Below are 27,713 nucleotides of genomic sequence, written 5' to 3'. Positions count from 1 at the left end.
TGACATTACAATATTGTTAACTTTTTTTAAGGGAAACTGGTTTGTATGATAGGTTATAAGGATAAATAGGGATATAGGAAAGTGTGTAGGGAAATTAATGAATGTGAGTGTGTGTTATAAGGTTTTTTTTATTTTATTTTTTTATGTGGAAATTAGATTGAAAGCCTAATGTCTGATTCACAGTCCGGAGCAGAAGGTGGCGGTAATGCACCAAAAGCTGGTTGCCAACCGCCGTTAAAAACAAAGAAGAAGATGAAGACCTCAGGGTCTAGTCTCGTCCTTATGTGATCTCACAGACTCCACTAAAGACTTACCTTTTTTGGTTCCCATCATCTGTCTTCAGCCATCTGCCCGCTTTATCCTCAGTCATCATCTACAAACGAGATCAAGATTACCATCCAGCTAAGTTCATTATCCAGTTCAAGTTCTTCAATATCTTCTCACCAGTCATCTCTGAATAAAATTCAGTAAATTGAGTAAATAAACAAGTAAGCTCAATTAATCTAGCCCACACTCCAGTTCAGTTGATGGTTGTAATTCACAAAAAGCTGGTCTGCCAATGACCAATAAACTGAAAGAATAATAATTTGATTTAACTAAGAGAAATACATTTTTTTTCTTGATTATATGTTTGAGTTATTGCTGTGCAATTGAGTTATGCAATCCTGTGATGGAGCGAATTTAATGGGTTTTCACAGTGAGCTCCAATGAGTGCACCCAGCTTTTATCTTACATACGCATACATACAAGTGGCTACTGAAGACAAAAAAGCTGATGGCATGTATCACAGGCTTACGGGCACATCGCTTGTGACGTCATGGACTGTCATCAGCCAATAAATTGATGCGTTTGTCATGCTGATGGTGTTCCCCATTATGTAAATATCAGGTATCAAGGTTAAATATCTTTTTTATCTTTTATTTTGAAGTATTCATTCCAGTCAAACTGTGTATGTATTTGGTGTTAATCTTAATTTAATTGAGTGTATATATATATATATATATATATATATATATATATATATATATATATATATATATATATATATATACAGGGTTTTGTAATAAATGCCAAGTGTAATAATAAACTAATTCTGCCTCAGATTTCATTGTACCGTTTCACAAACCTAGAGGGATGTCTAGTGATTTGTAAACCCACAAGTGTCTTAATGTGACACTTGTGGGTTGACAAATCTGGATTAATGTCAGATATGCAAAAGAAATTAAATTCATGCAGGATCTGGGTTAAGCAAATTTAAAAATGTAAAGTATATGTGAACAGCCATAGTGTTGCTGGCCATTCGAATCAATGAATTTTCTTTTTCAGCATTAAGGATGAACTATGTTTATACTCAAAAAATAACTTGTAACACCACAGTATTCACCTCAACAGAAGTTGCATAAAATCTCTAATGTATACATATCCTAGAGTATTTTAGTTTTTTTGGCTCACCACCTCTAAACCTCAGTGATTCTAATCCAACTGTAAACCCCTGCTGAGAGTTCAGAAGGGTACAGTTTGTTTCACACAGGCTTTTAAAATTTGTTTTTTTTTTATGATGAGCATTGTGGTGTAATGCTCTATTTAATAACTGACTGACATATGCTTTTTGAGTTTAGATATGGAAATGGACATTTGTTTCATTGAATATAGTGGTTTAAGAAAATTAAAATGAGCATTAAGAAAACTAATAGTAGAATATAAGCCTGATTCTCAAACGACTAGCCACTGCACATCTGCTTTATGACCAACAGACCAACTTAAATAATGTCTCTCAGTGGCATTCACATTTTCCTTATTGGCTTAACTTATTGCTTATTTATTGAAGTTTCTTGCTCAAAATCTGAGTTCAGCTTGGAAGGAGATTACTTATTGGGTGGCCTTTTCACTTTACATGCAATTGACCAAGATACACCCCTGTTCTCTCCAGAGACCACTGAATGTTTCAGGTAAGCAAGGACATTTTTATCAGCTGGGTTGCCTGTATTGTAAATCAAAGTAGCACTTCCTCATAGTCACATTTATAAGTTCAAACTTTAATTACATGCTATTAACTTCTTCATTGATGTTTTCAAGGCACAGTCCCAGAAAATCTGGCTATCAGAGGTTGCAAGTAATGAGGTTTGCCGTTGAGGAGATCAATAACTCCACCACTCTTCTGCCCAATGTTTCTTTGGGCTATGAAATTTTTGACCATTGTTCTGATACAAAGAATTTCCATTCAGTCTTAAGTTTTATCTCAAATAATGGATCAATAAAACCTAAAAAAAACCTGAACAACTATCAGCCTAAAGGGATTGCTTTAACAGGGCCAGCTCAAAGCACAAGAGCTATTACTATTGCACCACTATTCACAATGGACCTTATACCTATGGTAAGTTAAGCTTCTTTTTATAGTTTGCATAATGAAGTACTTACACACTTACTTACTGCCCTTTGTTCAGGACAACAAAATGACTATATATACAGTATAATGCTAATGAATTGTTTATAATATTTTGTTGTCTTCTGTTTCAAAGGTGAATTATGGAGCTTCTAGCCATGCATTAAGCAACAAACTTAAGTATCCTTCTTTTGTAAGAACAATCCCTAGCAACAAAAATCTGATAGAAATGATTATTCACATAATTCAATGGTTTGGATGGAACTGGGTTGCTTTTCTTGGCAGCCAAGATGATTACGGTTCAGACGGACTAAATCTGTTTAACACGTATATAAGGAATACTAGCATTTGTTTGGCCTATCAAGAGAGTCTAAGCCTAAACACAAACTACAGCCTAACACTTCAAAAGATTGATATGCTCAATATCAATATCATTGTTGTTTTTGCTCTGCCACAATATGCAAGCAAAATTATCAAAGCCGCCATAGAAAGCAACATCCAAGACAAAGTATGGATTGCATGTCAAGCATGGGCTATGAATCAACAGCTTCCCAGAGAGCCAGGAATTGGGAAAATTGGCACAATTATTGGTATTACGGAGAGATTGTTGACATTGCCTGGATTTAATGAATTTGTCTATAAAGACAGGAGATCAACTGATGTCACCCATAATGAAGAGAGTGACATGCAGAGTAAGAGTAAGACATGTAATCAAGTTTGTGATTACTGCACATTGATGACCGCAGAGGAGATTATAAATGAAAATCCCACATTCTCTTTTGCCATCTATGCTTCCATATACACCATAGCTCATGCATTACATAAAGTTCTGCAGTGCGACATGAATGGATGCCGCAAAAACACAGTGGTAAAGCCATACATGGTAAGATAATTCATTTGAATTTATGACAAGTTGATCAATATATTAATTGCATTATTGAAGTAACAATGTTTTATTTAATTAAATATTGTTCATATTTTTATGAAATTGCATATTATATTATTTCATTATTATACAATAATTTGATAACTAAATAAAACAATATTTATTTAAATTTATTAAGGTTATAGTAATATAAATTGTCTTTTTTTGTAAAATAATGGGGGTAAAACTCACAACAGCTTCTGGGAGAAATAAAGAAGTTGGATTTTCCACTCAATGGTCGTCAGGTGAAATATGATGATAATTATGATACACCCATCAATTATGCAGTTGTGCTCTGGCACACTGAAGTAAATCCTCCACAGTTTGAGATGGTGGGCACATATGATACATATCAAGAAATGACTTTTACAATCAACAACTCTCTCCTGCCCTGGCATAACAACGGTTCTGTAAGTCTTATTTTGATGAGCCTTTATCTAAATATTTAGCTTTATAAATTCCAGTTTTTCTCAATCAAATTTAAAATATGGACATCAAGACTATTAAATTGTTCTCTGTTAATTCATTTTTCATAAAGCTGACAAAATATCTGGTAACATTTTATTTTAATGTGTCCTTGTTACATGTTACATGTAATTAATAATAACTATAAATTATGCATAATTACATGCAACTAAACCAAACCCTAATCCTACACTAACCCTACAGCACTGGGCACAGGCTCTCTCAACCCTGGTCCTCAAAAAGCCACTTTCCTGCAAAGTTTAGCTCCAACCCTAATCAAACACACCTGAACCAGCTAATAAAGCTCTTCAGGATTACTAGAAAGCTACAGGCAGGTGAGTTTGATCAAGGTTGGAGCTAAACTCCCTCAAGGACGCGTGATTTTTTTTCCCAAACCACTTCAGTGGAAATCCCGCCCTGCAGCCGATTTAAAAGTTTTCATTGGTCATGTCAATCACTGTACTGATTGCCTACACCAAACACTGATCCCTAAACCTACCCGTCACTGTAACCTAAACCAATGAAATCGGCTGCAGGGCGGGATTTCCGCTGAAGTGGTTTGGGAAAAAAAATCACGCCTCAAGGACCAGGGATGAGAATCCCTGCTATAGCAAGTACATGTAGTTCATTAATATTACTCAGTACTTAAATGTATAATTTCACTGTATCAGGCAAACATTAAACTAAACTGTAAACAAAGATCTATTTTTTTCTATGTTTGGTCGCAAGATTTTAGCATTTTTGGCGATGTTTAAGGGAATTATTTAATTTGTATTTTGTAATTTGTGTTTAGATGAATTAATTGTTTAAGAATACTGACACAGTTTAGAAAAATGTTTAAATTATTTGAGAAAAACTTTAACATCAATAACACATTTTCTTATTCTTAAAGGTTCCTTTCTCAAACTGCTCTGCTGAGTGCAAGGAGGGATTTTCAAGGCAACCTGAAGGTTTTCATAGTTGCTGTTTTACATGTAAAAAATGCCCATGTAACAGCTATGTGGATTATTATCGTAAGTACAAATTAAGTTTCCAAAAATTAAATGTTTATAAACATTACATTCAGTTCAACTTTGCAGTTTTTTATTTTATTTTTTTGTGTTACAAAAAAGTACTACATTTTTAAAAATCTTAGAAGTAATCTCACAAAACAATTATCAAAACCACAATGTTTAAAAAGGGTGTGTGTGTGTGTGTGTCAAGTCAAGTCATCCTCATTTATGTAGCGCTTTTAACAATGTAGATTGTTTCAAAGCAGCTTTACAGAGATAAACATATAATTTAAGGTAACAGAGAATGGTTTAATTTTATTGTGGTTCTTGAAAAATGGTTTTTCCAGCTAAAGTTAGTTTTGATTGATTCACTTCCGTCTAAATGATAGTTTGTTATTAAATTACGGGCCGCTAAGACGACACCGTTCTCTCTAAACAGACTTTAAACGCGAACCTGTGATAGACGCTGATGGCTTTCACATGCGCATTAAGAATTGATTCTATAGTTATGTGCGTTTGAATATATGTGCGCAGGTTTGTAATTCCTTACAAACCATGCCTAAACAAACTACTTGTCTTGTCTATAAATTTTGATGCAGAATTTTATTTTATCTTATCACTTTGGGTAGGTACGCGAACCAAAAAAATCCACAACGCTTTATCTGTAGAGTGGTATAGGGATCCTCCATAGGGAGAGGCTAGTTGGCACTTCAGCACTGAATTGTCATCAGGTCCAGGCGAAAGTCCTTCGTCAGATCTGGAAACGGCCTGGATCCGGCAGGCTGCGGGAAAACCTCGGGATAAACAAAGACACTAAAATTAGCGTAGATGCCATTCTTCTTATGATGTAACGAGTACATCAGGATTTAAGGGAAGTGTTCCCAGTTCCGGCTGACCTAATCTAAGCAGCCTAATATTGAATTATAGAAGTCTAAAGAGTGTTATGTGAATGCTAGGTCAAAGAGATGTGTTTTTAGTCTAGCTTTGAACTGACAGACTGTGTCTGCTTCCCAGACAATGTTAGGAAGATTGTTCCAAAGTTTTGGTGCTAAATAGGAAAAGGATCTACCTCCAGCAGTCGATTTAGATATTCTAGGTATTATCAACTGGCCAGAACTTTGAGATCGCAATAGACGTGAAGGACTATAATGCGTTAAGAGCTCGCTCAAGTACTGGGGAGCTAAACCATTTAGTGCTTTGTAAGTAATCAGCAATATTTTAAAATTTATACGATGTTTAATAGGGAGCCAATGCAGTGTTGACAGAACCGGGCTAATATGGTCGTACTTCCTGGTTCTGGTAAGAACTCTAGCGGCTGCGTTTTGAACTAGCTATAGTTTGTTTATTAAGCGTGCAGGGCAACCACCCAGTAGAGCATTACAATAATCTAGCCTTGAGGTCATGAACGCATGAACTAGTTGTTCCGCATTTGTCAATGAGAGCATATGACGTAATTTAGATATATGTTTAAGATGGAAAAATGTGGTTTTTAAGACACTAGGCACGTGACTTTCAAATGAAAGATTGGTATCAAAGAGCACACCCAGGTTCCTAACTGACGACGAAGACTTAACAGAGCAGCCATCAAGTGTTAAACAGTATTCTAGGTTATTACGTGTGGAAGTTCTTTGCCAATAATTAGAATCTCTGTTTTTTCAGAATTTAGTAGTAGGAAATTACTAGTCATCCAATTTTTGATATCAACTATGCATTCCGATAATTTTGTGAATTGGTGAGTTTCGTTAGATTTTGAAGAAATATAGAGCTGAGTATCATCAGCATAACAGTGAAAGCTAATTCCATGTTTCCTAATGATATCTCCTAAAGGTAGCATGTACAGAGTGAAAAGCAGCGGTCCGAGGACTGAGCCTTGTGGTTCGCCATACTGAACTTGTGATCGATAAGACATCTCTTCATTTACTGCTACAAACTGATAGCGGTCAGATAAATATGATTTAAACCATGCTAATGCAATTCCGCTAATGCCAACATAGTTTTTTAGTCTATTTAAGAGAATGTTGTGGTCAATGGTGTCAAATGCAGCACTAAGATCAAGTAACACTAATAGAGAGATAAAACCACGATCGGAAGATAAGAGCAAATCATTTGTGACTCTAATGAGAGCTGTCTCAGTGCTATGGTGCGGTCTAAATCCTGACTGGAAATCCTCGTAGATATCATTTCCTTCAAGAAAGGAACACCGTTGTGAGGATACTGCTTTTTCTAATATCTTTGATAGAAAAGGTAGATTTTAGATCGGCCTGTAATTGACTAATTCTGTAGGATCAAGTTGGGTTTTTTTAACAAGTGGTTTAATCATAGCAAGCTTAAAGGTTTTTGGTACGTATCCTAGAGACAAAGACGAATGGGGGGGGGGGGGGGGGGGGGGGCGGGGGTGTGTGTGGTGTCCTGGTAAAACCTACATTATGAGGAGAGATGGCAATATCCAAAAACCTTCTCGTTGTGAGGCTATTTTTGGTCCCCAATAGGAAAACAGTTTATAAATCATACTAAGTGATGTTTTTTGAAAATGTTAAAATGCAGAAGGTTTTCTGTGATGGTTAGGTTTAGGGGGTAGAATATACAGTGTGTACAGTATAAACATCATTAAGTCCAGGTTTACATGCATCAACGGTCAAAAATCACTTTCATTTTTTCATAATATACATTGGACATCGCCACATTTTCCAATGATTCTCAAAAAAAAGTATCTCTAAACCCCTCCTTTCTACTCTCCTCTGATTGGCCAGATGTTCCAGTCTGTTGAGATTGGTCTACCGTTTACAGCACATGTCGGAAACGAAATGTCCAGCCATTACCTCCGGAGGCTTGTATACACTGTAAAGACAGTAATGATGGCGTCGATTTTACCATATCAATCCGTGCGCGAGTCCGATGATGAAACATTGAAAGCTAGTTATTCAAACCGAACCTCCATCGCAAGGACGACTCGAGCAGGACGTTTCTAAGTAATACGCTTCTCAGTTTAACATTCATCATGAGATGTTGCAACTGTAATTCCTCTCAATCAGCATTAACAAGTGTATGTCCATCAACAAACCGATGTGTATATTGCTAATTTATAGCAGTGCAAGGCATGAACTGTATCATTAACTGCTAAAACACGGCTCTTTCGTTCCGATTACCATAACAAATAGATTCTTCCCACTCAGTGAAACACCCACTGAGAATCCTGTTGAAAGTGCTCTAGTTATTGGCGATTTAATTACACGGAACTTGAAAATAGAGACACCAGCCACCACAGTCACAGGTTTGCCGGGAGGCAAAGCGCCTGACAACAAGCAAATTTAAATGTGCTGGCGAAGGCTAATCATAAATTCTCTAAGATTATTATTCACGTCGGCACTATTGATGTTCAACTTCGCAAGTCGGAGATCACTAAAATTAACATTAAAGAGGTGTGTGAACTCGCAAGTACGATGTCAGGCACTGTAATTTACTCTGGTCCCCTCCCTGTTCACCGGAGTGATGAGATAGTTAGTAGACTGTCCTCCCTCAAGGCTGTCGAAGTGCTGTCCGCAAGATAATATAGAATTCATAGACAATTAGAAAAGTTTTTGGGGCAGACCTGACCTGTTGAAAAGAGATGGTATTCATTCCTCCTGGGATGGTGCTGCTCTTCTCTCTAGTAATATGGCACATATTCTTAGAGCTCAAATATGAATTGGGCTCAGGTCAGGAAGCAGACAAACTGGCTAAACTGACCGTCTGCCAGCTGTCTCACGTCACTGAGGTCAGATAAATCCCATCACATAGAGACTCTTTCACCTACAGTAGATTTCATCATATAGAGACTGTGTCTGTTCCCTGAATTAGGAAATACAAAAAACTCCCAAACCTATTTAAGGGTAAAAATGTTATTGATGTTCAACGTAAAAAACAGATGATAAAGCAAATGAACAAATGATAAAGCTCGGGTTGCTGAATATTCGATCCCTTACTTCAAAAGCACTTTGTTAAAGATATGATCACAGATTATAACCTAGATGTGCTGTGTTTGACAGAAACCTGGCTAGATGATTACATTACTTTAAATGAGTTCACCCCCCAAGATTACGGTTATAAACATGAACCTCGTCTGAAAGGCAAAGGGAGAGGTGTTGCTGTAATTTATAGTAATATCTTCAGAATTACTGATAAGTCTTGTTTCAAATATAATTATTTTGAAGTGTTGGAGCTTAATGTAACACTAACTATGTATCTATAAATGATAAATCACGTTTGAGATTTGTGCTGGCTACTGTATACAGCCCACCAAGGCACCATAAAGACTTTATCAAAGAATTTGCTAATATTCTATGAGAGTTAGTACTGGCTTCTAATAATTCAGTATGGATATTGGATATGGATATGGATATTGCTGATTACTTACAAATCACTAAATGGTTTAGCTCCCCAGTACTTGAGCAAGCTCTTAACGCATTATAGTCCTTCACGTCTATTGAGATCTCAAAATTCCGGCCAGTTGATAATACCTAGCATATCAAAATCGACTGCTGGCGGTAGATCCTTTTCCTATTTAGCACCAAAACTCTGGAAAAGTCTTCCTAACATTGTCCGGAAAGCAGACACACTCTGTCAGTTCAAATCTAGATTAAAAACGTCTCGGTTACGTATGTAACCCTCGTTCCCTGAGTACAGGGAACGGAGACGTGTCGTCGGGGGAGTTCCCTGACGAATTGGGATCACACTAGGGAGACCAATTGCCTTCGAGTGAATTAAAACGAGCCAATGAAAATTGGCATGCAAGATTTGCATTCCGCGACCCGCCTACCAGCGTGGGTATAAAAGGCGGAAGTAAACATTGCGCAATGCTTTTCGCTGAGGAGCCGAACGGTGTCCAGTCCTCCGCGAAGGTACAGCAACTTGGCGAAGGGACGACACGTCTCCGTTCCCTGTACTCAGGGAACGAGGGTTACATACGTAACCGAGACGTTCCCTTTCGTCCTGGGAACTCCGACGTGTCGTAGGGGGAGTTCTCTGACGAATTGGGATCCCTAATAAAACGCCATGGTGCTGGCCCCTTCCAGCGCCCGGCAAAGCTACCCTGCAGCAATTTCTTGAAATAGGTTGCGGGAGCTAGCACGGGAAACACACTGCTGTTCCGCGAGACCCGCACAGTGGATATTGGATAACACTGGGAAAGCGTTCCCTCAAGAGAGGAGGGAACGCTGCGGAAGCCCCAGCCTGACTGAGGAAGGCCAGGAATACACATATGTACTAGCCCGAAGGAATAGTGAAACATATGGCAGTCCCTGAGGTAGTCCCAATCCAAGGGAAGTGGGAGCGTACTCAACAGGGACGACGAACGAGTCCGTCAAGGGGAAGACACGGCTGAACTGCACGTGGCCTCATGGGTCACAAATAGAAACCACTGGAGCACCCAGTCTACTAGCAGCTCCTTACTAGAGGTAGCAGACCTGGTGCCGGGTGGTCCGCCACGCCCAGCACCGGAGGGGTGAAGGTCCACGAAGGGAGGGGTAGGAACCTTGGGCACATATCCGAGCCGGGGTCTCAACACAACGTGAGAAAGGCCCAGCCCAAACTCTAGGCACGATTCGTCGACCGAAAAAGCCTGCAGATCCCCGACCCTCTTGAAAGAGGCCAATGCCAACAGGAGCGCTGTCTTAATGGACAGGATATTATCTCTACCGTCAGCATAGCTCAAAGGGAGGACTTTGAAGAGCTCTAAGTACCAGAGCAAGGTCCCAAGAGGGTACAGAGTGCGAAACACGAGGTGGATTTAACCTCCTGGCACCCTTAAGGAATCTGATGACCAGGTCGTGCTTCCCTAGGGACTTACCTTCCACTGCATCGTGATGCGCAGCTATTGCTGCGACATACACTTTGAGGGTGGAGGGGGGGGGGCTCCGCTCCAACCCATCCTGCAGGAAGGAAAGCACGACACCGATCGGGCAAGTCCGGGGGTCCTCCTGACGGGAGGAACACCAATCGACGAACAGGTTCCACTTCAACGCATAGAGGCGCCACGTAGAGGGGGCTCTAGCCGAAGTGATGGTGTCTACCACTGCCTGTGGTAGACCACCTAGAACCTCCGCGTCCCGTCCAGGGACCAGACATGGAGTTTCCAGAGGTCTGGACGCGGGTGCCATAGAGTGCCCCGTCTCTGAGAAAGAAGGTCCTTCCTCAAAGGAATCGGCAAAGGAGGGGCTGTCGCGAGGAGCATGAGTTCGGTGAACCAAGTCCTGGTGGGCCAATACGGCGCCACAAGAAGGACCTGCTCCTCGTTCCTCCCAGACCTTGCACAGAGTCTGTGCAAGAAGGCTCACTGGGGTAAACGCATACTTGCGCAGGACCCGGGGCCAGCTGTGAGCCAGGGCGTCCGTGCCGAGGGTCCCCTCAGACAGGGAGTAAAACCACTGGCAATGGGTCGTGTCCGGAGAGGCAAACAGGTCTACCTGTGCGACTCCGAAGACACTCCAAATCAGCTGGACTGACTGGGGATGGAGTCGTCACTCTCCTGGGAGGGGAGGCAGCCGTGAGAGCTCGTCTGCCACATGGTTGAGCTCCCCTGGAATGTGAAAGGCACGAAGCGACCTCAGATGCTTCTAACTCCATAGGAGGAGGTGGGAGGCGAGTCGCGACATACGACGGGAGCGTAGACAGCCTTGATGGTTGATGTACGCGACGGTCGCAGTGCTGTCCGTACGGACCAGTACGTGCTTGTGTCTGAGAACCCCTTTGGGGCGACGCAAGGCTAAGCGTACTGCTTGCAACTCTAGGCAGTTGATATGCCAATGCAGTTGAGGCCCCGTCCACAGACCTGAAACTGCATGCCCGTTGTACGTGGCCCCCCATCCGGTGGCAGAGGCATCTGTGAAAACCACAGCATGCCTGGAAGCCTGGACTAAGGGCACTCCGGCCCGTAGAAACACAGGATCCGACCACTGGGAGAAGGTTTGGCGGTAGTGCGGGGTCACTTTGACCCGGAACGTGCCGCTGTGCCACGCCCACCTCGGGACTCGATCATGAAGCCAGCGCTGAAGCGGTCTCATATGTAACAGGCCGAGCGGCGTTACTGCGGCTGCCATATGCCCCAGGAGCCTCTGAAATTGCTTCAGTGGAACCGCTGTCCTGCCTCGAAAAGACCTGAGGCAGGTGAGCACTGACTGGACGCGTTCCTCTGTGAGGTGCGCAGTCCGGGCGACCGAGTCCAGCTCCATACCGAGATAAGAGATCCTCTGCACAGGGCAAAGTTTGCTCTTGTCCCAGTTGACCTGAAGCCCCAACCGGCTGAGGTGCCGAAGCACCACGTCCCTGTGATCGCACAATACATCTCGCGAGTGAACTAAAATGAGCCAGTCGTCGAGGTAGTTGAGGATGCAAACGCCTTGTTCACTCATGGGAACAATGGCCGCCTCCGCGACTTTCGTGAAGACGCGGGGTGACAGGGCCAGCCCGAAGGGTAGGACCTTGTACTGATACGCTCGACCGTCGAAAGCAAACCGAAGAAAAGGTCTGTGTCGAGGGAGAATCGAGAGGTGAAAGTACGCGTTCTTCAGGTCGATCGCTGCAAACCAATCCTGGGGACGGATGCATTCGAAAATGCGCTTCTGCGTAAGCATTTTGAACGGGAGTTTGTGCAGGGCCCGATTCAAAATACGCAGGTCCAGGATTGGCCGTAACCCACCGCCTTTCTTGGGTACAATGAAGTAAGGGCTGTAAAACCCAGACCTCATCTCGGCAGGAGGGACCGGCTCGATCACGTCCTTCGCCAGCAGGACATCGATCTCTTTCCTCAAGACAGGGGCGTCCACCGACCGCACACGGGTGAAGTGGACGCCCCTGAACCTGGGAGGCCGGCGTGCAAACTAAATTGCATAGCCGAACCGGACGGTGCGGATGAGCCATCGGGACGGACCCGGAAGCGCTAGCCAGGCTTCCAGATAGCGTCGCAATGAACCCACCCAAACCACCGGCGTACCCGCGGAGGGGCAGCGAGGTGGAAGACAGGGACCCGGCTCTGGTGGCGTTGTAGCGACCGAGAGCGGGGGTCTGGTTGCGCCTGACACCAACCTGCTTCCACCGAGGGGCAGACGGCAGAGAAGGCTCATGGGCGTTCTGCTGCGGACTGCCCGGTGGCGAGGGGAGGGGGAGAGACGAGGAACGAGGCCCTGACTCCTCGTATGCTGGTCTCTGCGCCTCAGGGCCCAGCTGCAGACCGAGGCTACGTCACTGCTATCTGCAAGCTGGGGAGAGGGGAACGGGAGTGGTGCAGCTCGGGGGCGGCACGCACTGTCATTCTGACCCTCTCGGACGGAGGAAATTGGTCTTATTATACTGCCAGTCTCGACCGTGAGGGGAACGAGGGACGAGGCCCGGGGGCATCGAGTCCTGGTTTCCCCTCACCCAGCGAGAGACGAGAGTGACAAGGCCGTAGACCTCACTGCCATCTGAGCGCTAGGGCCCGTGAACGACTCAGAGGAAGTGGACTGCTCAAACTTTGGGTACCGCTGATACAGCGGCGAAACAGAAAAGAAAAATTCTCCACCCGGCCCTCCCCCGGGGGAAGGAGTGGTGATGACACGCACTCCCAGAGAGCAGATCGTCACACACTCTGGGTCGCTCATCTCAGGGTTGCTTCCCTTCGCTGGGGGAAACAAACTCTGAGCGGGCTGGTTTTGAGGCGCTTCTGGACCACCAGTGTGGACATCGTCTAACCGAGGGCCAGCGCTGTGACTAATCACGGTCAGTCACTAAGCACAGCTCAACCCCGAGTTAGAACTACGCACGTGCAGTGGTAGTGAGAGAGGAAAAACTTCTGCAGATTTAGGCATGTTTGGCTTGCCATATTGGCACCAAAATGCTTGCATGCTGCCAAAATTTTTCACACACATCCAGGCACTTTAGAACAGCCCAGGAAAGTGTGGCTGTTAAGTCTGAATCTTCAGCATGAGAACACACCATTATAGTAGGAACTCAGCATCATTTCAGAGTATAACAGCCCTCTCTCCGATGTAGCGATCGACATCTGTCCTCCCTGGGGCCCCGAATGAAATGCTTGGTCCCTCATGAGAAGGACCAGATTCTCATCCGAAAGCCTCGACGGCACACGGCACGCTGAGCGGCTCAACCTTTACGAGAAAGGGGAGACGAACAACGTGCCGACGTGGTCATGCACTCCTGAGTGAACATGAACCACCCACGAACGCAGTCTCAACACACTGATTAGGCATGTGAAACCGTGATCGTGGCCGTCAACCAGGCATGCAAGATAGTGAACGTGGCCATCGCTTCGATGACACACGGCACGCTGGGCGCTCAAGCCTTCAGGCAGGGCTAACAACGTGCCGACGTGGTCATGCTCTCATAAGAAAGCATAAACCACCCACGAACACAGTCTCAGCATGTTTGCGATGCGCTAGAGGAGTGAGTGGTTCGTGCTCACTGAAACCCTCAGATCACCAATGTTATTCACCAAAGTAGCCCTCCTCTGGTGCACCAGAAGAGAAACTAGATCGGGAAATAAGCAAAGGGACTCACCTCATAGAGGCACGCGAGTCTTGATCTTGACCGCGCATCTTGAGCGCCGAATGACGCGCGCTGGGTTGCCGTGACAACCCGCGCTGTCAGCCGGCGCTCGACGGCTCACGGCACGCTGAGCGGCTCAAGCCTTTACGAGAAAGGGGAGACGAACAGCGTGCCGATGTGGTCATGCACTCCTGAGAGAACATGAACCACCCACGAACGTAGTCTCACACACTGATTAGGCATGTGAAACAATGAACGTGGCCGTCAAATAAGGACAGGAAACGATCGCATCCAGAAACACACGAGTGAAACGTCATCCTGAAAAGGACGCGATCTTCACTCGTGTTGCTCTTTCAGGAAGAAAGTACTCTCTCTATCGTGCTGAAGCACACAGGGACCCAACGCGGCAACACAGCGGGGAAACTGCAAGCCCGCTGTGCGCACTCAACCGTTTACGAGCTGTGAAAACAGCTTTTGAATCAACAGCATATAGACGCAGCCGGCAGACAGGAAACCGCGCGGTCGCTGAAACGCCATCTCACCAACCCAGAGAGATCCCCTCCCGAAACAGCAGACTCGGAGCCGTAAGAAAAATACAATCTTAAAGCTCACTCACTCAAAGAGGACACAATCGGTCGGCTCCGAAGCTAAAAGCATTGCGCAATGTTTACTTCCGCCTTTTATACCCGCGCTGGTAGGCGGGTCGCGGAATGCAAATCTTGCATGCCAATTTTCATTGGCTCGTTTTAATTCACTCGAAGGCAATTGGTCTCCCTAGTGTGATCCCAATTCGTCAGGGAACTCCCCCTACGACACGTCAGAGTTCCCAGGACGAAAGGGAACACATCTCTTTGACCTAGCATACATATAACATATTATAAACTTCTATAATTTAATGTTATGCTACATAGATTAGGTCAGTCGGAACCAGGAACACTCCCCATAAATCCTGATGTACTCATTACATCATAAGAAGAATGCCATCTATGCTAATATTAGTCTCTCTGTTTATACCGAGGTTTACCGCAGTCTGCTGGATCCAGGCCGTATCCAGATCTGATGAAGGACCTGCGTCTGGACACGACGACAACGCAGTCCTGAAGTGTCGACTAGTCTGTCCCCTGTGAAGGCCCCCTTCTCCTTCCCTTTACCTATGTACAGATAAAATGTAAAAATAGTTCCCGTTCACATGGCTACTCGGAAGCAATAAATAATTCTGTATTATAAGATTTTAAGGCCAGAGAAGTCATTTGTTTATGTCAATTTGTAAAGAAAGACTACACGCCTGCGCACATATATATTAAAACGCGCATACCTATAGACTAAACTCGTAATACGCATGTTCACGTCATTTATCACAGGTTTGCATTTTTAAAGCTTGCGCAGAGATAAAAATTATATATATATATATATATATATATATATATATATATATATATATACACAAATATATTCTTCAAGGCTTGCACCTTGGAACCTATTTAATGGTTTGCGTTCTCGAGCCACCAGGCATTGTTAAAAGTGCTATATAAATTAAAATGAGTTGACTTGACAACACGAACTAAGCAGCTACAGTCAAGTCAGGTCACCTTCATTTATATAGCGCTTTTAACAATATAGATTGTTTCAAAGCAGCTTTACAGTGATAATAGTAAATTAAAGTAACAGAGATTGTTTGGGCTTTACAGCAGCCAGAGAATAAATTTATTGTCCAGCTAAAGTTAGTTTTGATTGACTTTTTTTTTAAGGGTGCGGACTGATGGGGCAGTGAACCCAAGGTTACCCAGTCAGTCAGCCCTAGAGCTCCACCTGTCCGATTTTAGGGAAAAATCGGGTCCATCGGAGACGTCCAATAGATTTCTTAGGGGCCGAAATAACGCCACAGACACAGTTTAATCACCATGGGAAAATCTCAGAGTAAAACTGGGAGTTGTGAAAAATATGATACACCGGTGTTTTGCCAGATGAGAAGTTTATCTATGTTATCATCTTTGTATGGGGAAGGAGGCATCACAGGGGGGAGACTAGTTGACACTTCAGTACTGTGTTGTCATCGTGTCCAGGCGCAGGTTCTTCATCAGATATGGATACGGCCTGGATTCGGCGGACTGCGGTAAACCTCGGGATAAACAGAGAGACTAATATTAGCATAGACGCCATTCTTCTTATGATGGAACAAGTACATCAGGATTTATGGGCAGTGTTCCCGGTTCCGGCTGGCCTAATCTATGCAGCCTAACATTAAATTAAAGAAGTTGATAACGTGTATGCTAGGTCAAAGATATGTGTTTTTAATCTAGATTTAAACTGACAGAGTGTGTCTGCTTCCCGGAAAATGTTAGGAAGACTGTTCCAAAGTTTAGGTGTTAAATAGGAAAAGGATCTACTGCCAGCAGTCGATTTTGATATTCTAGGTATTATCAACTGGCCGGAATTTTGAGATCTCAATAAACGTGAAGGACTATAATGCGTTAAGAGCTCACTTAAGTACTGGGGAGCTAAACCAGGAACAGGAGGGAGCCCAGAGCAAATTATAGTATCTGACATCGTAGTTGTGAGTACACACACCTATTTAATGTTAATTTTAGTGATCTCCGACTGGCGAAGTCAAACATCATTATTATCGACGTGAATAATAATCTTAGAAAAATTACGATAAGCATTAGCCAGCTCTTTTAAATTTGCTTTGATGTCAGGCGTTCTGGCTCCCGGCAAACATGTGACTATGGTGGCTGGTGTCTATATTTTCACGTTCTATGTAATAGAATCGCCAATAACTAGGGCACACTCAACAGGATTCTCATTGGGTGCTTCACTGAGTGGGAAGAACCTGTTTGATGTTGTAATCGGAACGGAAAAGCGGTGTTTTGTTCCGCGACTATAGCGTCTCATGGTCACCCAACTAGTTGCACTAGTTCACTAAGCTAGTCGCATCCAAAGCAGTATCTAAAGCCCTTGCATTCTTACTATCCTTGATTAAAGTTTGGATACGTGTCTCTAGTTCTTAGAGATTTAGATCTAGTCTCTAAATCTTCTCCGTCAGCCTGACTATCTCCCTGCATTTATCACATGTGAAGCCCTCAACGCTGACAGAGAATGCTATACTATACATGTGGCACGAAGTGCAAGTGACAATAACAGGAGAAGACATGACTCACCGTGTTTGTTGACTGATCATGTCAGCGACAAGAAGCAAACCACAGTTCGCAGGATATCAGCACCCCTGTCATAGAGGAGATGAGGGTTTGCGCAGTTAGTGATGAACACATTGATTCTTGTGAACCCGGTCAGACTAACCAGCATAAGAGAGAAAAGAACCTCAACGGGCATAGGCCTGGAGTTAGATGGCCAAGAGCTAGTGAGAAAACTGCATGGGACACGGTAAACACAGATCTATGCTTTGCATTGGAAAGATTAACTGGTACAGTTGAAAAGAAGCTGGATAAATTTGGGGACATCATTTACGCATATGGAAGTGAGAGGTTTGGTGTGGAAAAAAGGAAGGAAAAAGTACAAACTACTCCTGGATTGTCTAGACGGCAGCAGAAAATTGAAGGGTTAGTTAGAGAAAGGAGACAGCTGAGGAAGCAATGGAAAAGAGCGGAACAAAGTCAGAAGGAGGGACTCAATCTCTTACAAAGGACCATAAAAGATAAGCTTGCAACATTACGCAGAGCTGAGCGCCTACGGAAACGCTACAAAAAGAAGGAACGTCCGAGGGCTAATTTCTATAAAGATCCATTCAAATTCATAAAGAAGTTATTCACCAGTGAGAAGAATGGCACTTTAAAAGCATCTAGGGTTGAGCTAGAGAGATATTTGGAGGAAACGCATACAGATGCAAAAAGGCATGAGCCTATGTGGATCCCGTCAGACATCCATTCAGTTCAAAAAGCAGGCATTCCAGGATTCTCAGGATGCTTAGAACATATCAGTGTTATCTGGCAACGTATACAATCAGCTAAAAAGGAGAGGAAGGAGCTCCATGTGACATTCCTGGATTTTGCTAATGCATATGGTTCAGTGCCACATGAGCTTCTTTGGGCATCATTTGATTTTTTCAGGGTACCGATGTCCATAACAAATTTAGTGAAAGCCTATTTTGGAGATTTGCAATTTAGTTTCTCAACTCCAGAATTCAGCACTACATGGCAATGCTTAGAGGTTGGAATAATGGCAGGATGCACCATTTCTCCACTGGCTTTTACCATGGCAATGAAGTAATCATTAGGGCATCAAAATGGGTAGTAGGAGGAGAGCGCTTGGCTTCTGGGATGCGACTACCACCAATCAGAGCATACATGGATGACATGACAACCATGACTACAACGGTAGCCTGCACTAATCGGTTATTGGGGAAGTTAACAGATAATATTGAATGGGCACGAATGCAATTTAAGCCCTCTAAATCAAGGAGCATCTCAATAGTTAAAGGCAAGGTAGTAGATAAAATATTCTTCATTAATGGTGAGGCAATACCAACAGTTTCTCAGAAGCCAGTGAAGAGTCTAGGGTATGATGGGGATTTAGATGGTATGATGGGGATCTAAAGGACACAGTTCGAGTGGGAGAAGTTAGACGACAAGCAGTGGAAGGGTTGAAGAGCATAAACAGCTGTGCTCTACCAGGCAAACTAAAACTCTGGTGCTTTCAGTTTGGTCTACTGCCAAGGTTGCTGTGGCCACTGACTGTGTACGAGGTTTCTTTGACAACAGTGGATAAGCTGGAAGCGTTAATAAGTTCATACATCAGGAAATGGTTGGGAGTTCCACGCTGCCTCAGCAGAGTGGGACTTTATAGTAAAGGAGTATTGCAGCTGCCAGTCTCTGCTTTAACCGAGGAGTTTAAGTGTGCCAAGGTCAGACTGGAAATTACTTTAGCAGAGTCACGCGACAAATGTGTAAGGGAGGCAGCTCCTGTGGTAAAAACTGGTAGAAAGTGGTCAGCAAAGAAATCTGTAGTAGAGGCAAAGGCTGACCTTCAAATTGGGGATATCGTGGGACAGGTACAGCATGGAAGAGGGGGTTTTGGGCTCAGTTTAGCTCCTCCTAAATGGCACAAGGCAGGCCCAGCTCAAAGGAGGAAGCTGGTAGTCAACGAGGTGCGAAAGCAGGAGGAGAGGATGAGATGTATAAAGGCCATTTCCCAGGCCAAGCAGGGAGAGTGGATGAGATGGGAGAGTGTGGAACAACGAAAAATGGGCTGGCAAGACCTTTGGTCAATGGAAGAGAGTAGGATCAGTTTCCTTATTAGGTCAACATATGATGTTCTCACATCACCGCAGAACCTAAACCTCTGGGTAGGAGAGGATCCCTCTTGTCCTTTGTGTTCATCACCTGCCACATTAAGGCACATTTTGACAGGATGTAAGGTGGCTCTTAGCCAAGGTCGGTTTACTTGGCGCCATGACCAAGTATTGCGATGTTTGGCTTTAGCATTGGAAGGCAAGCGTAGTATGACCAATAAGTTGCCGCCTGTTCTAGCAAAACATTACACGCAGAAGACAATATTCCTCCGCCCAGGCGAGCAACCACCAAGAAAAGGTGCTAACACCAATTCTCGCCCAGGACAACTGGAAGCTGCTAGGGACTGGAAGATGCTGGCCGATCTTGATCAACGGCTTATTTTTCCACCTGAGATTGCCACCACTAACCTACGACCAGATATTGTTTTGTGGTCTGGATCAGCACGAATTGTTCAACTGATAGAGTTAACAGTGCCATGGGAGGATGCGGTAGATGAGGCATATGAGAGGAAGAAATTGCGGTATGCTCATCTGGCCACTGAAGCAGAACAGCGAGGATGGAGAGTACAGGTTTATCCAGTGGAAGTGGGTTGTCAAGGTTTTGTGGCACACTCTACAACCCGGTTCCTCAGAGACGTCGGATTCAGTGGTCAAGAGTTGCGTCGCACAGTAAAGAACTTATCTGAAGCAGCATAAAGGAGCAGCAACTGGCTGTGGTTGAGACGGAAAGATTCTAGCTGGCTGAGTACAGGCCGCCATGCTACGGTTTCGTAGAATTCTTGAAAACTTGAAGGGTGTTGGTTTATTTGTATAGGTTGTATAGTATTTACAGTCATTACGTTCCTGTGTATATTGCGTGAATGACGGGATGTTGGGCAGATATTGTGTTTTGCGGTAGGTGGTATGCCATACGGAACCGTTGCCACTGAAACTGCATATTAACGCACCAGTGGGGCTCGACAGCCTTAGTCAAACGGGTTGGCGCGTATGGTTGGGTTGCGGAGAGATTGTGAGATTGTGGTTAGGTCTCAGCAGCACTGTTGGTTTATTTGTAGAGGTTGTATAGTATTTACAGTCATTACGTTCCTCTGTATATTGCGTGAATGACGGGTGGTTGGGCAGATATTGTGATTTGCGGTAGGTGGTATGCCATACGGAACCGTTGCCACTGAAACTGCATATTAACGCACCAGTGGGGCTCGACAGCCTTAGTCAAACGGGTTGGCGCGTATGGTTGGGTTGCGGAGAGATTGTGAGATTGTGGTTAGGTCTCAGCAGCACTGTTGGTTTATTTGTAGAGGTTGTATAGTATTTACAGTCATTACGTTCCTGAGTATATTGCGTGAATGACGGGTGGTTGGGCAGATATTGTGTTTTCGGTAGGTGGTATGCCATACAGAACCGTTGCCACTGAAACTGCATAGTAACGCACCAGTGGGGCTCGACAGCCTTAGTCAAACGGGTTGGCGCGTATGGTTGGGTTGCGGAGAGATTGTGAGATTGTGGTTAGGTCTCAGCAGCAAGAGGGAAGTAGAGGTCAGTAAGCTGGGCTGAGTTGAGTGGGGGACGGAGGGGGGTGACTCTGGGACGCCAGAGTCACTGTCGAGCCCTCTTGAGGTGTCGTGGGCTAGTCGACGAAACACTGAGGACGGAAGGTGCCCACTTGAAGACCCTAGAGATGTTCCTTACTCCGCTCAATCCAGAGGGTTGTTATGGGGGGACCGCACTGTGGTTGCAGCCGTTGTGTGTGCTGACGCGCAAATACACTATTAACACCAGACAGAAGGAGATTCACGTCACCAGATGGAAAGAAGCGTAAATGGACGGAGAAGCATAGGTTACTGTAAAGCTATGTCTTAGTTGGTGCTTATCTTGGCGAAAGCCGAGTACAAATCAGCATGAAGTTTTAACATCTACTCTCGTGTAATGGAAATCATCATGTCTTGTCTCATCACCCCAGTTAGATCCATAATTACGAGGTGGTGTACATAGCAGCATGTCTCTGTTTGGCTGGGCTGATTCATTGGTTTGGCTTGGCTAGACCTCGTTATTATTGGAGCTGCTTGTGCAGATACAATATAAATTTTTTCAACTGGACCTACATGTGATCTCCAAGCTTGAGGCTGTGTCAGAGGTTTAGATGAACTTGTATATTGTTCAGCCAAAGTTGGACAGATTGGTTTGTAAGGAGGAGGCATTACAGTTGTCGCAGATTTCACTGGTGCTTGTGAATATTTCCTTTCAGCTTCAGTTATTATATTTGTCCAATCTGGATCAAATGACTCATCAGTGGTTGTATTCTCTTTATTTGAACATTTAAAAGACATTATTTTTGACATAAAGACAACTTGTTATATGCTTCAAGTGGTATTGGCCCACCATTTATATCGCAACAAATTCCACCTTGTTTCACAATCCAATGAGCTGCTAGTATTGGGAATGCTTTTGACTTGATTTTGTCTTTTTGGGACTCGAACCAGCTTAACTGCACATCCATAGATGCATTGATACCCAGTCCTTTTTTTCAAAAGTTTAGCTTGCTTCTTATTTTTCCTTTCCAGGTACCATGCAGATATTGTTCTGCTGTTAAAGCCACTTTCTGCCATCTTGCTAATTATTTGTCACTTTGTGTGTGCACTCAGAACAGCAGGACTATTTATGTATGTGTGCGTCCGTGTGTGTGTATGCTGAGAACGGCAGGCCTATGTATGTGTCTGTGTGTGTGTGAAGTCTCAAGAGAGGGGCTGCGTCACTCTATTTTCCTGCTCTAAACTATATGTGTGTGTGATTGTTGGTATACAGCAAATTTCGAAGGGAGGGGCTGCTTTACTCTCTTTCCCTGCTCTATCACTCATAGAACAAAAGAAAAATTTAAGGAAAAGTTAACTCCAATTTTTCAGTATTTTTTTTTTTGTTTGTTTGTTTTTCAGTTAACTCAGATCAGTATCCTCCTTAAATATTCGAACAGCTTTACGGTCAAAATCAGAATGCCCGCGATTCTAGCTCCATTTTTAGTGATACCCTTTTTTTAAGGGTTCATTCTTTGCGCATACAAACGTTTTAGGGTTCCTTGGTATCTCATATACTGCACTGCACTTCCTCAGAGCGCAGACCCACCACTTTAAACCGCATTAATCACCGCTTGTCACACTTCCTTGTTTCCTTCTGAAACGATTCTTCGGTGTGTTGGAAATATTTTAGAGTTTACTCTGCCCTTTTACAGTCTCGCCATATTCCAACCACCGCACTGTCATGATCAAGCTAATTGCTAAATCGCCTTATAGCTAATTCTCCCAATATTTGTCTAAATGGTATTTCTTCTAAAAAAAAAAAGATCCACCTTTATCCCAGAATTTCAAATATTTTTAGAGATGTACTGATCAGAGCAACTTAAATAAGTCAAATTAAATTAAATTACTTAATTTAATTCCAATTTTATTCTTCTTTTTTTCCCTTTTTTTACTATGTCTGACATATATTCATTGGCAACACAACTGGTACTTTGGCAGTTTCAGTCATTGTCTCTAATCATCAGGCAGACTTAGAATTATTTTAGAAAGAATAGCAATCCTTGTTCGTGACGCCAAATTTTCCCTGTTATTATTTGATTCATGGGACCGGACACAAGTTATCTTGCCTAGAAAAATCTTTATTCATATATGTCAGGAGAGAAACTTGAGAATGTTGTATTCATGCCAGTCTATGCATTTCCTTGTTTCTCGGCCATAGTACAGTAAGGAAAAAACATGTTGGTTATTTTTAAAATGGAATGTATACCTCATGCTTACACATGGTACAATCCACTATCCCTTTGTGTATAAATTATATTAAAGGATGAAATTTTAGTCTTCAACGCCATTGTTCTGTCTATCCTGAGTTATTTTGTTAAAATGAACTAAGAACGGCTGTATATGTATAGATTTTAAATGAATGACTAGCTGTGTGGAAGTTTGTATTTTTGTACTAAGATGTTAGAGAAGTTCCACCTTACTTGTGAAAATAGTACTAAAGCGAAGTTCTTATAAATTAGATTATTAGTGCAATAATTACTATTTTTAAAAGTATGCTGAAGTGTACTGTACTTCTTTTTTCCTCAAAGCTATTGGAAAATACTATTACTAAACATTCATATTATTTTACTGTTTTTCAGGGGACCCCTATACCTGTTTTCCATGTGCAGAGAATGAATGGTCTGATGAAGGCAGCACAACATGTAAGAGACGTTCTGTTGTCTATCTTCAGTTCACAGAAATCTTCTCCATCGCTGTCATGGTTTCTGTCATATGCATAATTATTTTACTCATCGCCATATTTTGCCTTTTCTCCTACAATTACAACACACCAGTGGTGAGGTCTGCTGGTGGTAGCATGTGTTTTCTTATGTTGATATGTTTGATCATGTCTAGCATAAGTGCATTCTTTTTCTTTGGAAAACCCACATTTGCACATTGCCTCCTGAGAGAGGTTATATTTACATTTTTCTTCACTGTCTGTATTTCCTGTTTGACTGTCCGTTCCTTTCAAATTATTTGTGTTTTTAAAATGGCTGCTCAGTTCCCTAAGGTGCACAGCCTTTGGGTAAAGCACAATGGACAGTGGCTCTTCATTGCATTTTCTTCTGCCATTCATTTAATTTCTTGTGTGATATGGATGACTGTTTCTCCTGACAAACCCATCGCTGACTCATGGACTTATAAGGACCAAATTATGCTCATCTGTGAAATGGGGAACTCTATAACATTAACCATAGTTGTGTTCATAGGTTGGTTTCTTGGTTTCCTGTGTATCCTGTTTTCTTACATGGGAAGAGATCTGCCAAAAAATTACAATGAGGCCAAACCAATAACCTTCAGTCTCATTTTGTACTATCTTAGCTGGATTGTGTACTTCACAGCATACCTCTCTGTCAAAAGCAAGTATGTCACCCTTTTGAATGCAATAGCCCAGATATCTAGTATAAATGGAATTCTCTTTAGCTATTTCATACCAAAATCTTATATTATAATATTCCAACCACAAAAGAACACTCCCGCATACTTTCAAACATCTATTCAGAATTACACCCAAACCATTAGTAGGACTTAGACATTAGTCTTTGTGTATCTACCTTATTTTTGAACATAAGAGGCGAAGCTGCTATTTATAACTTGAATGTGCAAAGCTTCCGATCTCACCCGCTTCCAGTTATTTTAGCTGTACAAAAACAGTCCTTTTTACCAGAATTTGTTATCATATCTGAATCTATTATCATAATCATAAACACTGATTTATAGCACAAATAGTTTTACTGTTTACTACACTTTGTTATTCTTCTTGTTATTTACCAAGAGAAGCTAATGAATCAGAAGTGTCACACATTCACAAAGATTAGCTTACTTTCGAGTTGCAGAATAAGGTGTGTAGTGGATTTTTCCCTGAACCTAACCTACCCTAGAATAATTTATACTCCATCGCGCCTATACATTGACTTCCGCGAGTCTACAGTCGACTACAGCTTCAGGTCCCTATACTTCAGCGAGTCTACAATCGACTACAGCATCCGTCTAATCCTATACTTCAGCGAGTCTACAGTTGACTACAGCCGAGTTTAACCGTATAATTCTAACTTGTTTTCTAACTTACCCTGAACTGTTTCTGCTGCGCACCAGTAATATCAGAAATACTCCAGCAAATGTCCTTTAAATGCTTTTAATTACGGCCAGGAGAGTTCTCGAGCAATACTCAGACAATCTCCCAAGTAAAAACAAGGCCGGTGGATCTCAGACAAATTCCATTGAGAATTCCCTCAGTAAACACTAATACAACAGTTTTTATACAATGGGGAGGGTATGTCAAAATGACATGAATTTGATTGGTTCTTCATATGCAAACCTTTCTGTTACTAGGTAAAGCAAACTTTGTTTTAATGATTACTTCATTGTTAATCTCAAGGTTCTAACTTAGTCATCTGTCTAGTTTCATTCCCCATATTTGTTATTTATACACAGTCAGGGGTTTGACACACATACATTCATCTAAAGTACAGAATGTCATCGTACATTGTAACAGAGTGTTAGCAGGTTAAATAAGGTTAAATGTTAAAACATGGTTAGCTTAATATTCAGTTTAAAATCTCCACCACAGTGGATAGGATATTAACTCTTAAAATCTGTGTTAGTGGCGTAGATTCTTTACTATTATGTTACCACAATGTTACAGACACACAGGCGAAATAGAGAATCTATTCTGGAGTTCAATCTGCATTAAGATACAATGTGAGTTTTGAGAATAAAGAGTAATTTAGATATTTAAAAAGCTTTTGTTTACAATCTTGCATCAACACTATGTAATGTAACAATGCAATGTAAACGCAGGGGCGTCATGCACTCAATATTTTTGAGGGGGCACCAATTGGTGGGTGGGGGGGGGGGGCAACCCCCAATAAAAATTATTATTATTTATAATAAAACTTTACTTGCTTTTACTGCAATAATTACTGTAATGTCATCATTGTCACGGGTGGTTACAGGTAAACAGATGTAGAAGAGAGTTTTAATCATAAGAATCCAAATAACAGACAAACTGGTAAAGCAACATACTAAATGTAAGAGTGACCGGACAACAAACCTAGGAAAAGGAGGAAATTAAATACTGACAAAATTAAAGGTAATTAACGATACACAGCTGAAACAAACAAACTCAAAATGATGTGACCATGGTAACAAAGGAATGGTGGGAAAATTAAACAAAGGAAGACGTGACTAATGAAAACAAACTGAATATCCATGAAAACTAAAACAAACTGATCATAACTGTGACATTGTGCCACCCTCCAAAAAGGCGCGACCTCGAACCACAACAGCAGAAGAGAGGGATGGTGGGGGCTCTGGAGGTGGGCGAGGAGATGGCGAAGGGATGGCAAGAGGATGTGGTGAAAGGATAGTGGCAGGAGGCAGTTACATATTAATGGTGGCAAGTGGACAACAACGATCCCCTGGTGGTGAGGATGGAGGTAGTCCGATGGCACAAACCCAGAGCTCCTCAGTGCCGACAGCCCACGGTGGAGTCGAGGGAGGCAGGAGCTAAGATGTTGCTATGGCTACCGACATCTGGGGGACGACCGCAGGAGATGAAGCTGATGGATCCATAGGTGCAGACAGAGGGCCGATGGAACTGAAAGACATCGCTAACACTGGAGACCTAGGCAATGCCATGGCGACGAGCATCGGAGGCGAAGCCAGAGTACCTGAGGGCTGAGGTTGAGTGAAGGGAAGGAGGAACCCACTGCAGCAGTAGGGGTGGAAGGACAGAGCGCAGTGGATGGCCTGTAAATCTGTGGTGGAAGAACAGTGACAACTGACCAAGGGGAAGCCAGTGGGATGAGGGAACCAGGTGGAGCCACAAGGCCGAGGGTCTCCGGTAGAGCTGAAGGTGGGAGGCGCCAAAGTGGAGCCGGCAGGTCGACAGGCCGAGGTGGAGCGAAGAGATCAGAGGCTGAAGGTGGAGCGACAGGATTCTCTCAGATGGGCGCTGCAGGTGGATGCATGACCTGCGGCTCAATGACGCAGGGACTCGCCGGAGACTGCTTAGGGCTGTAGACATCCGTCAGCAGCGGAGCTGGAGGACTGGCTGAGCTTCAAAACTCAACAGAATAATGGTAAGTGTAACACAGTCAATGCAAATCAATAAAATTAATAAATCACAGTCCATATATGCTGTCTGGAAGAAGCAATGACTGCTTAACAGAAAAACTTGCGGTCTATAAAGTTCTCTGTGCTGTCTAGAGTGGGAGTCGATACCTCCTCACTGAAGTCTATCAGCCAGTCCTGGTTTCCATTGCCTCTGCCGCTGGTGTCACGGACTCACACCCCTGGTCAGACTCACTAATGGGTACCTCTTCCGAGGCGATGGTAAGCGATGTCCTCTTGATCTTGGGCTCTGGCTCACTCGGCGCGGCGGGTGGTCCCTCTACGTCTGTGGGGGGCTCACTCGAAATCTCAGCGGTCGAAGGTGGTAAATCTGGCTCTGGGTCTGGCTGTGCCATGGATCAGGGCAGGACGCTCTCCAGACACCTAAATAAGGCCTTTATCCAGTCAAGTCCTGTGGTGTCTGCGAGGTCTATAGGGTGGTGATAGTCGGCCCTGATCCAGAACAATTCAGGGTCTCGTCATCGAAGGGGAAGGTGATGACAAGACGACAAAACTGTTCGGT

The 27,713-nt window shown here is 43.2% G+C and overlaps 1 protein-coding gene across 1 annotated transcript; it reads left to right on the top strand.

Moving 5' to 3' along the window:
• The first annotated feature begins 1,727 nt into the window (after nucleotides 1-1,727).
• On the top strand, nucleotides 1,728-25,990 carry LOC143732561 (taste receptor type 1 member 1-like). The gene is made up of 6 exons (XM_077223778.1): nucleotides 1,728-1,949; nucleotides 2,077-2,374; nucleotides 2,520-3,266; nucleotides 3,506-3,718; nucleotides 4,666-4,786; nucleotides 23,674-25,990. Exons 1-6 carry the CDS (start codon nucleotides 1,768-1,770, stop codon nucleotides 24,606-24,608), a joined length of 2,496 nt encoding a protein of 831 aa, XP_077079893.1. The 5' UTR covers nucleotides 1,728-1,767; the 3' UTR covers nucleotides 24,609-25,990.
• The last annotated feature ends 1,723 nt before the right edge of the window (nucleotides 25,991-27,713 follow it).

The sequence above is a fragment of the Siphateles boraxobius genome, unplaced genomic scaffold (assembly GCF_051911475.1).
Source record: "Siphateles boraxobius isolate OS27281-9 unplaced genomic scaffold, OSU_SipBor_1 9, whole genome shotgun sequence".
In the NCBI taxonomy this organism is placed as follows: Eukaryota; Metazoa; Chordata; class Actinopteri; order Cypriniformes; family Leuciscidae; genus Siphateles; species Siphateles boraxobius.
Note: the sequence above shows the minus strand (reverse complement) of the source record. Positions and strands in the feature narration are given on the sequence as shown.